The 14,941-nt window shown below is 39.8% G+C and overlaps 1 protein-coding gene across 2 annotated transcripts in view; it reads right to left on the bottom strand.

Moving 5' to 3' along the window:
* The window catches only part of LOC139445208 (leukotriene A-4 hydrolase-like), a 32,393-nt gene extending 17,675 nt beyond the window's left edge, over window positions 1–14,718 (bottom strand). For both annotated transcript variants that reach the window (XM_071226339.1, XM_071226338.1), the window contains exons 1-8: window positions 14,557–14,718; window positions 9,189–9,328; window positions 8,508–8,619; window positions 7,232–7,300; window positions 6,257–6,414; window positions 4,574–4,646; window positions 2,645–2,785; window positions 505–599 (exon numbers count right to left, since the gene is read on the bottom strand). In XM_071226339.1, coding sequence (XP_071082440.1) covers window positions 505–599; window positions 2,645–2,785; window positions 4,574–4,646; window positions 6,257–6,414; window positions 7,232–7,300; window positions 8,508–8,619; window positions 9,189–9,328; window positions 14,557–14,718 — 950 coding nt within the window. The remainder of the gene's footprint in view (window positions 1–504; window positions 600–2,644; window positions 2,786–4,573; window positions 4,647–6,256; window positions 6,415–7,231; window positions 7,301–8,507; window positions 8,620–9,188; window positions 9,329–14,556) is intronic.
* Window positions 14,719–14,941: the final 223 nt, after the last annotated feature.

The following is a 14,941-nucleotide window of genomic DNA, read 5'->3' as shown; positions in this document are numbered from 1 at the left end:
AAAATATGAGTGAGTATGGTTTTATGCCGCTTTTAGCAATATTCCAGCAATATCACGGTGGGGGACACCAGAAACGGGCTTCACACATTGTACACATGGCAGGAATCGAACCCGGGTCTTCGGCGTGACGAGCGAACGCTTTTAACCACTAGGCTACCCGACCGCCCCAAATATCCTAGACCTGAGACATTAGTATCTAGTGTTCTTTAAAGTAGACTTATAGTCCTACAGAGGAACAGTCATAGCGCTAAGATTGCTTTGTGAAAAATGGTCCAGTGCCCCTATCCACAAAGTGTCCTTTGCGCTAAGACGATTGTGACTCCAATACTTTGACATTGAACTTAAAATAGTTAATCGTCATGCCATGACAGGTTAACTACTGCATGTGTAATAGTAATATGATCTGGTGTTCTTTAACTTTCTTTTAGCAGTATGAATATCTTAATCTTAATACAATCTTAGTCAATACAGGCGATCATATTACCACACACGTACGTCTCCTACCAGAAATGTTCGAACGTCTTGTTGGTAACGAGGTTGCCGGTCCAGCTGTGGGCGATCTCATGGGCAACCACGTTGGCCAGCGATCTGTCTCCTGCCTGCACGACAAACAACAAGTGGAGTAGCAATGTGTCCGCATCCCTTACCTATCCATACATCAGGATGTATTACCACATTCAACGTAATAAGTGCCCTTCTCTAATAAGCGCCCACAGCGATATTTACTAATATATTGGCTAGTGAGCAATCCCAATTAGCACCTCTTCCAATTGATCAATGTACAAAAGACTTAATTATTCGCGTACAATATGCACTCGTGTGTTATATGCACCCTTTATTATGGGCAATTAAATTCTGGAAAAATATATCTGTCGTATATAAACATTTCAGGCTGTCAGCATAAACCACGAAATTTATCTTTCAACTTCGGTGGATTTTTTTCACCAAAATAACGTTCTAATAAGAGTCCCCTGTTTCTAATTTTGAGAGCGCCCTGGCGCTTATTACGTCGAATACGGTAACTAAACAAAAACACTTTTCTTATTAGGTTAACATTTTATATATTTTTGGTTGATGGATTCGACAAACCACAATCAGAAAATATAATGAAACTTGCCCTACTGCTTCATCTTTGATGGATGAAATTAAAACAATGATCTGACTAAAGAGTGAGTGAGTTGGGTTTAACGCCGCTTTTAACAGTATTCCAGTTATATCGCGGCGTGTCAGCTGGGAGGAAAGCCTGAAGTGATGCAGGTCTAAGACGTTTACCACTTCGGTGAAACCCACGAGCATGGGTATGGTGCTGACAAACCAAGAAACATAATCGAGGCGAACCGGGATTCGAACCCACAATCATAGGTTTCTGGCGTGCCCAAGGGACGCAACTCTGCACAGCGAATCATGGTGCCTTAGACGACTGGGCCACCCGTGCCCCCTCTGACTAAAAGAAGATAATATGTAATTTAAGTAACTATTTACATTGAAAATACAATGGTCGTCAAGGGCATTGTATGTTGTCTGTGGCCACTATAAACCTATCATGAAGAGTGTGAAGCCCATTTCTGGTGTCCCCCGCTGTGATATTGCTGGAATATTGCTCCAAGCAGCATGAAACCATACTTTCACTCACTCACTCACTCACTCACTCACTCACTCACTCTCACTCACTCTCATGAAGACAAAAAAAGCTTCTCAGAACTAAAAAACACACGTAAGCTACCATAAAAATTCTGCCTTGAAATGTAAACAGCATTGCATTTATTATTTACCACTAAACTGACAGAGCCAAATTACTTCAAGCGGAATAAAATATATAAAAATATCCTAACCAAACAAAATTTGCAAACCATAAAAACAAAAAAGGTGTTGCCTTTATTTTGCCCTTGATGATTGCTTGCAGACAAAAGGTGATATTAACTAAAGCTTGAATGCAGTAATCTGCAGTCTATCGTTGTTTCATTCCTGAAGAGTCAGGAGGTATGTCATTTTATTATTAAACAACATTTTACCCAAATCAGTGTTATTTTTTACACATTTACTTCAAACAGAATCCGACGAAACAAAATTACAAAGAAATTGGGTGGGGTCGGAGGACAGGGAGAGGTTGGCAAGTGTAATATTACAACCTGATCTAACCTAAAAAGTACCTGAGAATCATCAATATGATACTATTTGGCAAAAAAGTCTTCAAAAATGGAACCCGAAGGAAGCTAAATCTGGTGTTACACTGCTTTTAGCAATATTCCAGCTGTATCACCACAGGGGACACCAGAGTGAGTGAGTTGGATTTTTACGCCATCTTTTAGCAATATTCCAGCAATATCACAGCGGGGGACACCAGAAATGGGCTTCACACATTGTAGCCATGTTAGGAATCGAACCAGGGTCTTCAGCGCGATGAGCGAAAGCTTTAACTGCTAGGCTACCCCACCTAAAACTTTTAACAAAACTACCGGGGTAATGACAATATTATGAACAGTGTTTTGATTGTTTTTACCAGTACTTCTAATATAAACACCAATCAAAGTAGTTTATCATCATTTTCTTAAAATTTCACAAGGGGAAAATCATTTATAAAATGTAACAAACACAATCAGTTGGCGTATGTGAATTGCCCAGTAACCATGGCAACTAGTCTCACCAGCAGCGTGGGGGTGACAAATGTGAGGCAGGGGTTCTCCATCCCCCCGAAGGGGAAAGATGGTGGGAGCACAAGGAGGTCATACTGAGTCCACACATACGGCCCCATCAGTGACTCCGCAGCCTTCAGCATCTCCTCCGTCTGAAACAGGGAACAGTCTCCTCACTCAAAAGCTTGGAATTAAATACTGTAAACAGCTTTATTTCTGCGCCGTTAAAATATTGCGAATACCACACCAAAGACAATACTGCGACGAGATATTTTTGCGAGTTGCCGTGTTGAGATGACCCCTAGATTACCAAACAATCTCTCCGAAGCTAGTTAATCTGAGTTGGCCGGAAAGTTGACCGGAAGGGATCGCGACCAATTATCAAATACGATAATTGACTCAACTCAGTGTCATGACTGAGTTTGAATGCAAACTATATAAGAAGACACTAATTGGTCTGTTTACACTGTCATTTTTGATGTATTGTGCGACCATTCTGCATTCATTTGTGTTTTTAACTTATTGAGTAACTTGTGGTTCTGGTTGATGATTTCAACATATGATGACGTGTTGCAATGAATAAAGTATGTATGTATTATTTATACTTATTTTTGCGTTTTTAATTTTTGCGATTGAGTCTCGTTCGCAACACTCGCAGTAATAAAACGGTCGCAAAACATTCCCTGTTTACAGTACCTCAATATTGTCTCATGGTAACATCATATGATGCTTTTGTAATACATACTGTTTCCAATAAGAAACCCTCACATGTTCTGTATGACTTGTCGAAAAAGGCGACTAACGGGATCGGGTGGTCAGGCTCGCTGACTTGGTTGATACAGGTCATCGATCCCAATTGCGTGGATCGATGCTCATGATGTCAATCGCTGGATTGTCTGGTCCAGACTTGATTATTTTACAGACAACAAACAAACAAACTGTATGACAACGAGATCAAGGCCTGTTCCATAAAGTGATCTTATCGCTAAGGTGATCATATCTCCCATACAACAACATATACTTACAACCTTCACAGCGCTAAGACCACACTTTATTATTACTTGCTTCACAGATGTTTTATGGGAAAATACCTGTAACTAGGTGGGAAAAGATTCTGTTTATTTTTTTTAGTTTTCTCCTTCACGACAGGTCTACTGGTATTAAACCAATACATATGGTTTAATGTTGGAGGCGAGAGTGCAACATAGCTGTTGCTTTAAGCAATACAAACCTGACAAGTCAAACAGGTACAATTATGGAGAGTGACTGTCTGCACTGTCAATACAAACAGTTACAGTGACAAATACATATTTGTTTCCAAAACTATGACAGCCTGAACATGGCGTTTCCAGTGATACGCCGTCATCACAGATCCCTCATATCTCTCACAAACCGAAATGTCTTGAATTTGTATATAAGAGGACACTGATAAAACTACCAATTGTAATGTCTTGAGCCTGCACCTGTGCCAGTTCTTTGAATATTAGATTCCGTTTAAAAAACATGTCTGTGAGAAGAGTGCAAACACGGCAGATCGGCAAAGGGAATTGGAGTTACCTCCCTTCCCTCATACAATAATGTATAAGATAGTTCATTGTTTGACCGGGAGATGTCAGCGTACGGAGTTATGTATGCATCAGATCGCTACGTTAGTTTAAATAATCCTTAGAAACATATGTTAGCTTCTTTAGATTTACACACGAAAATCTTGTTTGTTTTTAACATTATGGCAAAATTATTAATGGTGTGTCCTTGTTTAGAAAATCAATCTCATTGAAATCAGATCTTAGTTCTCGCTACCGCTAAACAAAGATCTGAGGACATCCCAGAGCAAATTCTGAAAAAAATTCCCTTTCCGAAAAAAACTTTCAGAGGGCAGATCTGAACAGCAAATACAAAAAAATGTGGCCTAAGGTCCTAAGCGCATTCCTCTGACTCACCTCTGCAAATTCATAAGCCGCCTCATCTACGAACTCCTTCTCAGACCACACCTTGGACCGGGGACCAATGTTTCTGCAGCAAACATCCTGTATATTACAGTCATATCTCAGTAAAATCGATGTCAGAGTTGCCTCCCTTGGACACATCAGACACCTATGATTGTGGGTTCAAATTCTGTATTGTCCAGATTATGTTTCTAGCTTTGTTAGCACCATACCCGTGATAAAGTGGTAAACAAACGTCTCAGACCTTCATGACTTCGAGCTTTCCTCCTACATTAACTGGAATACTGTTCAAAGCGGCTTTAAACCAAACTCTCTCACTTACTAGAATCATGTAAGTAGAAACTACACCTAAAAAAAAATTCAGCACCCTAAGTCATTCTATATCTGCGATTTGATCAATTAACTAACAAGGAAAATTACATACAAACACAAAATTGTTTGATGCCATCTTATAGCAACCGATAAGCTTATAAAATCAATTTTGAGACAACACCTTACTAACACTGATGAATATTTGCCCTCTTTATTCATCAATCATGTCAATACTTACAGTTGAAACAACTCATCAATGACAAAGTTTCTTTGTAAATGCGATAAGTAATAACAAAAGTTGGAAACACCATGTCAGATAACCAGGCAAGTAGATATTTTGGTTTAGTTTCTTGATTTGTCCAAAAAGGTCGACTGAACGAAATATGCAATGGAGAAATGACTCATGACTCCAGTCTGTAAACTCCGGATGTAGAACCAACAAAAGGGGCAAGTTGATTCTACTTCCGGAATCAACAGATTTGAATTGTTATAGTCCCGTCCATTTGCTGTATGTATTCAGCACATACGCTTATAACAAACTACGGTTATAACAATTAACATGCAAAAGAGAGCGTGGCTCACTAATACCCCCGACCTGCCTAGTGTGTCAGTAGTTACAAATTAAATAGCTAGGATAGGGTTAGGGTTTGAAAAATTCACCAAAAAATGGTAACTTAATAAAAAGAATTTTTTTTTTCTTTTGACTGCACCCTTTTATATGACACAGATTATGTGTAGAAAGTTTGAGATGAATCCCCTGAATAGTTTAAGAGAAATCTCGCAGACAAAGTTATTGGATGGACGTTAGGGTTTGAAAAATTCATTAAAAAATGGAAAATTAATAAAAACATTTTTTTTCTTTTGACTGCACCCCTCCGTATGATACAGATTATATGTACTAAGTTTGAGATGAATCCCCTGAATAGTTTAAGAGAAATTGCGCAGACAAAGTTTTCGGACAGACGGATGGATGGACGGACGGATGGAACCTTGGTATAACTACATACCCCCGACATTTTGTCGGGGGTATAATTAGTGGTCTCTTTGAGTGCTTTATAACTGTAGTTTACTGTATTTGTGTCTACTTGCACAAAATGCAAGTTCAGAATGACGAGTGAATTCCTCGCTCTGAATCATCTGCAACAACAACAGCGTGACATCATCATAATGTTGACTTGTTTCATTCGAAACTTTGTTAAGCAGGCGATTTCATTTATCACGTAAACATATGGCATTATCCGTTGTATCATGACATCACTGCATTTCAGCATGACGTCATGTTTGTCTTGTTTTTCACACACACAGAGAGAGAGTGCTAAGAAAATTACTGATAATTATTTAATCCTTATGTTGTATGCTGCCCACCTGCTCTCGATGTCGCCGGCCACTATGGCCAGCAGGTAGCTGGGGATGGGGATCTCCTGCAGGAACCGTGTCTCCAGACTGGCGCTGTCTCCGGCACACGGGTCTGACCCCAGCCTCACTGCACTCATCAGCACTGTCACCTCACGCGGCGCCGTCACCTACCAACAGAACACACTCATACCACAGACCACTACGAGGGCATTTTAATAGAAGATAACCATTTAGTTTTCTGTGATTTTTGTAAAAAACATAAACTGTTCCTGAAATTGATTGTAACAAATAATTTGTCACCAGGTTATACAATTGTTCAAAGCAACACTGCCATGGTTCTGAATAAATCATGTATTTTGGGTTAAAAAGAAGAAAGAAAGTTTTTTGTTCCCTTAAATGTATGTCTTGAAGTACTGACCGAAAAATTATCTAAAACCAATTTCCAAGCCAAAAATCATACACAGCCCCATGTCCTTTACATGAGGGGCAGAGTTGCTTCCCTTGGTCACTGTCGAGATTTACTTGTTATGGATTGAGCCCAAAACATGGTCAAATTATGATTCTTGGACTGTCAATACCAAACCTGTGACCCATCAGTGCTATAGTCCTCCCACTACACAATGACAAGCTAGAAATTAGTTCATTGTCAGTTTTTCTTCTGCAAGCATAATTTCACAACGTCAACTCGTGACTGCTACAAGTATCCATGTTCCCATGTGACAGGGGTGAAGTGAGTGGGTGAGTATGGTTTTACGCCACTTTTAGCAATATTCCAGCAATATCACGGCGGTGGACACCAGAAATGGGCTTCACACATTGTACCCATGTCGGGAATCGAACCCGGGTCTTCGGCGTGACGAGCGAACGCTTTAACCACTAGGCTACCCGACCGCCCCGACAGGAGTGAAGAACTGAAAACTTGGCACATCAATAAGGCTGATAGATCAAACAGTTTATCAAACATTGTACAGTGGCATAATTTACCTTGGCAGAGTAAGGAAACTTGACAGCAGGGCTATCCTGACAGGGGAACAGGCTTCTGGCATGGATTGCCTGCAAACAAATATAATTGTTGTAGTTTTGGGTACACCTACAGAATTCTGGATAAGTAACCGTCACGTTTGTTTGTTGCTACTAACATGGCTGCACGCAACGGTGTGACTATTTTTCAAATAGTGTGATATATGCAGAAAAACAAACTTTGCCTGTATTTGTAGGGTTCAATATGATTGAATATCATAACAATTCATAAACACCGAAAGTTGGCCATCAACATTGAAATATTACTCGTAAACAGAAGTTTCATGATGGTGAATGTCAACTCATTAGAGACAAGCATCAACAAACTTGGAGTGTTTTTCATTTACTTTGGAAAGTAAAACTGACGTTTACCAGTACTGACAGCGGCATTAGTTTCAACTTGTGTGGAGGTAAGCCTTGGAAAATGTTATAACAAACATTGTATATGAGCTTCAATAACACACACAGTGAATACATGTATATATATTTTAGGATGTCTGCATATGATTCAAAGCTTTTATTCTACATTAAGAACTAATTAATAAGATACTAAGGAAATAAACTTATACTTTGATCACTCAATGTAGCCTTGGGTAGAACTTTTCTCCAGTAAGCTAGGCATATCCAGATTCAATTCTTGACAGGCTTCTGGATATTTAATTATGTCAGAATTCAAGTTTTTCTTTAACAGAGACTTATCTTGTCTTGACATTTCTGTGTTGTTCAAAACCATTTAAAACTTTTGACATCACTCCATTTTTGTGACATTTTATGCTGTAACCATCTCATTTACATAATTTAAGTTTATATTTAGATAATAGAAATAATAACATGATCAAGGCTAAAAAATAGTCATCGAAACCACATGATCCATATGAACATGAATACGTCGTTCAGGTGCTACTCAACAGTGTTACAAATATAGTCCTGCTAGTGATTGGCCAGTCCCGCTAGTGATTGGTTAGTCCCGCTAGTGATTGGTTAGTCCCGCGAGCGATTGGTTAGTCCTGCTAGAGATTGGCTAGTCCTACTAGCTATTGGCTAGTCCTGCTAGTGATTGGCTAGTCCTGCTAGGGATTGGCTAATCCTGCACCATGACTTGCAGGATCTGCAATCTAGATCATCACAAAACTAGTCCAGGTCTAATCCACATATGAAATCAGCATTAGCAATTGAAATGACAGAAAACAAATTGTGTAATATGATTACATAGACCATATGTTAGTCTGGTGATCTGTACCTCACACTGGCTGAACAGATACGGTTGTCTCTTCCCTGCCGTTTGTTCAGGGCGGAGCCACTGCAGTGCAGAACACTTGGGGGACGTGGCATACTTGATTGACAGGGTGTATCTGAAAGTACAAGAATTGTTCTGATGGTGCTGCTAAATACAGACACTTCACTGATGTCATTTCATTTGTTTTTTTATGTGAAATGATGGTGGTTTTAAAAATGTAAGAAACATTTAATTACAATTTTTTTCACTTTCTGAAATTAACAAATTTTATCTAATTAACAACACAAATATCAACATGCCATAAACATGAGAGCATATATAGATATGAAACATTACTGAAGATGTGATATGGTCAAAGGGAGACAATTCATCCTGTAGAAAATTTGCATTGTCTCCCCTTGATCATACCTTGAAAATCAAACCTATGATTTTTGTTTGTTGTTTAATGCCATACTCAGCAATATTCCAGCTATATGACGGCAGTCTGTAAATAATCAAGTCTGGACCAGACAATCCAGTGATTGACATCATAAGCATCGATCAATGCAATTGTAAGACGATGACATGCATCAACCAAGTCAGCGATCCTGACCACCCGATCACTGAAGGTCAGTAAGTTGGGTTTAAGCCTGCTTCAAACTGTAGTTGATCACACAAGATACATCACAGGATAAATATAACTACTTTTTCCCATTTCCATTTGGAAGTTTGATCTCCAACTTGGATCCAAAGGTCCCCGTGGGTTCACCAAGGGAAAAGGTCAGTTCTTGTCCAGAGTCCTTGTCTGAAACCTGTGTGACAGTCACATCTCTTGTGTCCAGTATCTGCAAACAAACAATGAGTGGGTAATGAGTGGACAATGACAGGACAATGAGTGGGTAATGACTGGACAATCAGTGGACAATGTGTGGACAATGACAGGACAATGACAGGACAATCAGTGGACAATGACAGGACAATCAGTGGACAATGATTGGACAATCAGTGGACAATGATTGGACAATGACAGGACAATGAGTGGGTAATGACAGGACAATCAGTGGACAATGATAGGACAATGACAGGACAATGAGTGGACAATGACAGGACAATGAGTGGACAATAACAGGACAATGAGTGGACAATGACAGGACAATGAGTGGACAATGAGTGGGCAATGTGTGGACAATGAGTGGACAATGAGTGGACAATGACTGGCAATGACTGGACAATGACTGGACAATGACAGGACAATGAGTTGACAATGACAGGACAATGAGTGGACAATGAGTGGGCAATGTGTGGACAATGACAGGACAATGAGTGGACAATGACAGGACAATGAGTGGGCAATGTGTGGACATTGACAATGAGTGGACAATGACAGGACAATGACTGGACAATGACAGGACAATGAGTGGACAATGACAGGACAATGAGTGGGCAATGTGTGGACAATGACAGGACAATGAGTGGACAATGACTGGACAATGAGTGGACAATGACAGGACAATGAGTGGACAATGACAGGACAATGAGTGGGCAATGTGTGGACAATGACAATGAGTGGACAATGACAGGACAATGAGTGGACAATGAGTGGACAATGTGTGGACAATGAGTGGACAATGAGTGGACAATGACAGGACAAAGAGTGGGCAATGTGTGGACAATGACAATGAGTGGACAATGACAGGACAATGACTGGACAATGACAGGACAATGAGTGGACAATGACAGGACAATGTGTGGACAATGACAGGACAATGAGTGGAAAATGACAGGACAATGACAGGACAATGAGTGGACAATGACAGGACAATGGGTGGACAATGACAGGACAATGAGTGGGCAAGCAATGTGTGGACAATGACAATGAGTGGACAATGACAGGACAATGAGTGGACAATGAGTGGACAATGTGTGGACAATGAGTGGACAATGAGTGGACAATGACAGGACAATGAGTGGGCAATGTGTGGACAATGACAATGAGTGGACAATGACAGGACAATGACAGGACAATGAGTGGACAATGACAGGACAATGAGTGGGCAATGTGTGGACAATGACAGGACAATGAGTGGACAATGACAGGACAATGACTGGAATGAGTGGACAATGACAGGACAATGAGTGGACAATGAGTGGGCAATGTGTGGACAATGACAATGAGTGGACAATGACAGGACAATGAGTGGACAATGAGTGGACAATGTGTGGACAATGACAATGAGTGGACAATGACAGGACAATGAGTCAGGACAATGGCAGGACAATGAGTGGACAATGACAGGACAATGAGTGGGCAATGTGTGGACAATGACAATGAGTGGACAATGACAGGACAATGAGTGGACAATGGCAGGACAATGGCAGGACAATGAGTGGACAATGAGTGGACAATGTGTGGACAATGACAATGAGTGGACAATGGCAGGACAATGGCAGGACAATGAGTGGACAATGACAGGACAATGTGTGGACAATGACAGGAGAATGACAGGACAATGAGTGGACAATGACAGGACAATGACAGGACAATGAGTGGGCAATGTGTGGACAATGACAGGACAATGAGTTGACAGTGAGTGGACAATGACAGGGCAATGAGTGGACAATGAGTGGTCAATGACAGGACAATGAGTGGACAATGACAGGACAATGAGTTGACAGTGAGTGGTCAATGACAGGACAATGAGTGGACAATGACAGGACAATGATTGGACACTGAATGGACAATGACAGGACAATGAGTGGACAATGACAGGACAATGAGTGGACAATGACAGGACAATGAGTGGACAATGAGTGGTCAATGACAGGACAATGAGTGGACAATGAGTGGTCAATGACAGGACAATGAGTGGACAATGACAGGCCAGTGAGTGGACAATGAGTGGTCAATGACAGGACAATGAGTGGACAATGACAGGACAATGAGTGGACACTGAATGGACAATGACAGGACAATGAGTGGACAGAGAAAAAGGTGGTAAAGTTTACATGAGTGAGTGAGTGGTTTGGGCAAGTGAGTGAGTGGGTGAGTGACTGAGAGAATGACTGAGTAAGTGAGGGAGTGAGTAAGTGAGAGAGAGTCAGTGGGTGGTTTGGGTGAGTGAGTGGTAATGACAAGTGAGTGGTTTGGACAAGTGTTTGGTGAGGACAAGTGAGTGGTTTGGACAAGTTTTTGGTGAGGACAAGTGAGTGGTTTGGACAAGTGTTTGGTGAGGACAAGTGAGTGGTTTGGACAAGTGTTTGGTGAGGACAAGTGAGTGGTTTGGAGAAGTGTTTGGTGAGGACAAGTGAGTGGTTTGGACAAGTGTTTGGTGAGGACAAGTGAGTGGTTTGGAGAAGTGTTTGGTGAGGACAAGTGAGTGAGTGGTTTGGACAAGTGTTTGGTGAGGACAAGTGAATGGTTTGGACAAGTGAGTGAAGGCTTTGGACAAGTGAGTGTTTTGGACAAGTGAATGGTTTGGACAAATGAGTGAGTTAGTGCTTTGGACGAGTGAGTGCTTTAGACAAGCGAGTGTTTTGGACAAGTGAGTGAGTGCCTTTGACAAGTGAATGAGTGCTTTGGACAAGTGAGTGAGTGCTTTGGACAAGTGAGTGCTTTGGACAAGTAAGTGAGTGCTTAGGACAAGTGAATGGTTTGGACAAGAGAATGGTTTGGACAAGTGAGTGGTTTGTGCAAGTGAGTGGTTTGTGCAAGTGAGTCAATGGTTTGTGCAAGTGAGTGAGTAAGGTATCCACTAGTTTAGTGTCTCTATGAGTTTTAAAGCAGGAGAAAAGAAAGGGTTTCCCACTGTTGTCTACCACGCAAGGCCAACCAGCGGTTGATAGTGTCAGCAACAATCCATGGAATACTTCTCCACAATGTCACAGTTGAGTAACACATCAACAACATTACTGGAGACTCGAATGTTTCTATCATATCAATAAATATGTTTGTTCATTTGTAGTTAATGCTGCACTCAGCAATATCCAAGCTACACGACAGTGACCTGTACATATGTGAGTCAGGATCAGAAAATCCAGTGGTTGATATAATGAGCAACATTCCAATTGTGTGGCACAATCAACCAAGTCACTTTGCTTGACCACTCAATTTAGTCACCTCCTTCAATAAGCAAAGATTGCTTAGGACCTATGCTAATATTTAAATGAGGTATTAACATACTTAGACCAATATTAGTTTTCTACCTTCAAAAATCTGTTTTAGAATAACAATCACTCCTTAAAACATACTATGCTATCAACCAGGGACCTATGTTAATATTTAAATGAGGTATTAACATACTTAGACCAATATTAGTTTTCTACCTTCAAAAATCTGTTTTAGAATAACAATCACTCCTTAAAACATACTATGCTATCAACCAGGGACCTATGTTAATATTTAAATGAGGTATTAACATACTTAGACCAATATTAGTTTTCTACCTTCAAAAATCTGTTTTAGAATAACAATCACTCCTTAATACATACTATGCTATCAACCAGGGGTCCGGAAACCGTCATATGCGCCGGACATGTCCGATTGGGAATCTCAAATGTCCGGTTTAAAATATCGCTTACCGGACATTTAAATTTTTCTGTCCGGACATTTTAAAAAGTATTGTCCGAACATTCTTAAATTTTGTTTGGACATGATCAACAGTTAGGACTGAGCAGTTTCTGTCTGCAGTTGTAACACAATGAAGATTATCTACACTGACAAGCTTTGTTTTCCGTGTATATCTAAAATGATATTATTTGTTATTAATTGTCCGGTGAATTAAACAATTTAGATTGAAATAATTCATCATATTATGAATACGTAACAACTTGTAATGTGTGTGAAAAGTCGTATTCAAATACGCTATTTGAAGGGGGCGTGGCCTAAATGCAAATGTCCGATTTGGATTTTAAATTTTCCGGACCCCTGCTATCAACCTATCTCTGTAACTCTGTGCATATTTTTTTCTGTATTTCCCATCTCCTACCATGCTGAATTTTTGTTCCAACATGAAATAATTAAGTCTTCTTATCTCAATTTCCCCTGCCGCTATGGAAATATATTTCCTGATGTGATACAAAAAGACACCTACAATTGCACACTAAAAAAAATCAGGTCAGCTTTATCTTTCTTCAGTTTAGTAAAAATTTGTTTCCAAAGCAAAGTGATTTGATCTATGTCATAAATTAATTGAATGACTGTTACCGAGTGTTCTAAACTTTAAAATTTCATAAAATAAGACCACAATTAGTGAAAAACAGATGTTTTACTTTTTCAATTTTAAATCTCCGCCCAGTCTCTAGCTGGTTAAGTTTGGAGATGAGACACATAAAAAAATATGGATGGCCTGAAGGGCAAATGTTATGAAAAACAACTATCAATTATCGGTTTGTTAATTTGCAAAGAAAACAAGAAATCAATCAAAATCGACCATGGCCAAGATATCAAACAGAATACCATAAAACATACACACAATATTCAAAAAATTACTTGTCCATAACTGGAAATAGTGACATATAAATAGAACTCATTTTACCCGTTTGTCATAACTTCTTTCTGATTAACATCTGTTACAACAATTTACATATGTATATTTATATACCATTGTATATATCAACAGTATAAAAACTGTTTTAATCACAAGCTTGTGTGAGTCTTTTAACATGTTCAAGTTGAGACATGTCGCGTGGTGTCATTCTCGCCTTTGTTGAGATTCCTAATAGGCTCAATTCCTCAGGAATAGAGAGCAAAGGAAAAAACTGTTACACAATAAACGATTACGGTACAAAGTTAAAACGGTTTGTAACTTGCAGTTGTTACAACCTCACACATTTATTAATAACTGTAATCACTTTTACGTACATCCCAACGTCCTCTGTTGTTTCACTGTAGCTAAGATAAATATTGTCAACTGTGTGATTCAAACAGAGCCAAGTAGGCTTGGATTACGTTATTTAAACCAACTAGTAGAGCTGGGAGGGGTAACTCGGGTACCCGGGTACCCGTTGTACAGTGATGGTACCCCTTTTTCAAACGAACTGCGCCCATTACCATCTTTGTCGGTAGATTACTTACGATTGTTTCAACTCCGGCTTGTTTCTTTTCAACAGTAATATGTACTGTTCCACTGATGACTTTCTTGTCGAAATTCACATTGATATCGAGATCGGCGTGCACAACAGCACACAGATCTGGTCTCGAGAAGCTGCATGGATCACACGGGCTTAGAGCTGCCATGTTGTATTTACTGAAAATAACTTCCTGTTATCGCCTGCGTCAGTTAAACAGGACAGAACGATGGCTGTCTCAAGGAAATATTTCATCATTCATAATATGCGTTCTTCAGCGACTGACTTTCTAAAATGACGTTGCAGGGAAAGATTCAATTTTTTTTAATTTGAAATACATTTTAGCATCATTTGAGCTCCATTAACGGCTAGTTAAGTCAAAATTTAATTTA

Source organism: Haliotis cracherodii, unplaced genomic scaffold (genome assembly GCF_022045235.1).
Source record: "Haliotis cracherodii isolate W230 unplaced genomic scaffold, xgHalCrac1.p SCAF_6, whole genome shotgun sequence".
NCBI classification, from domain to species: domain Eukaryota; kingdom Metazoa; phylum Mollusca; class Gastropoda; order Lepetellida; family Haliotidae; genus Haliotis; species Haliotis cracherodii.
Note: the sequence above shows the minus strand (reverse complement) of the source record. Positions and strands in the feature narration are given on the sequence as shown.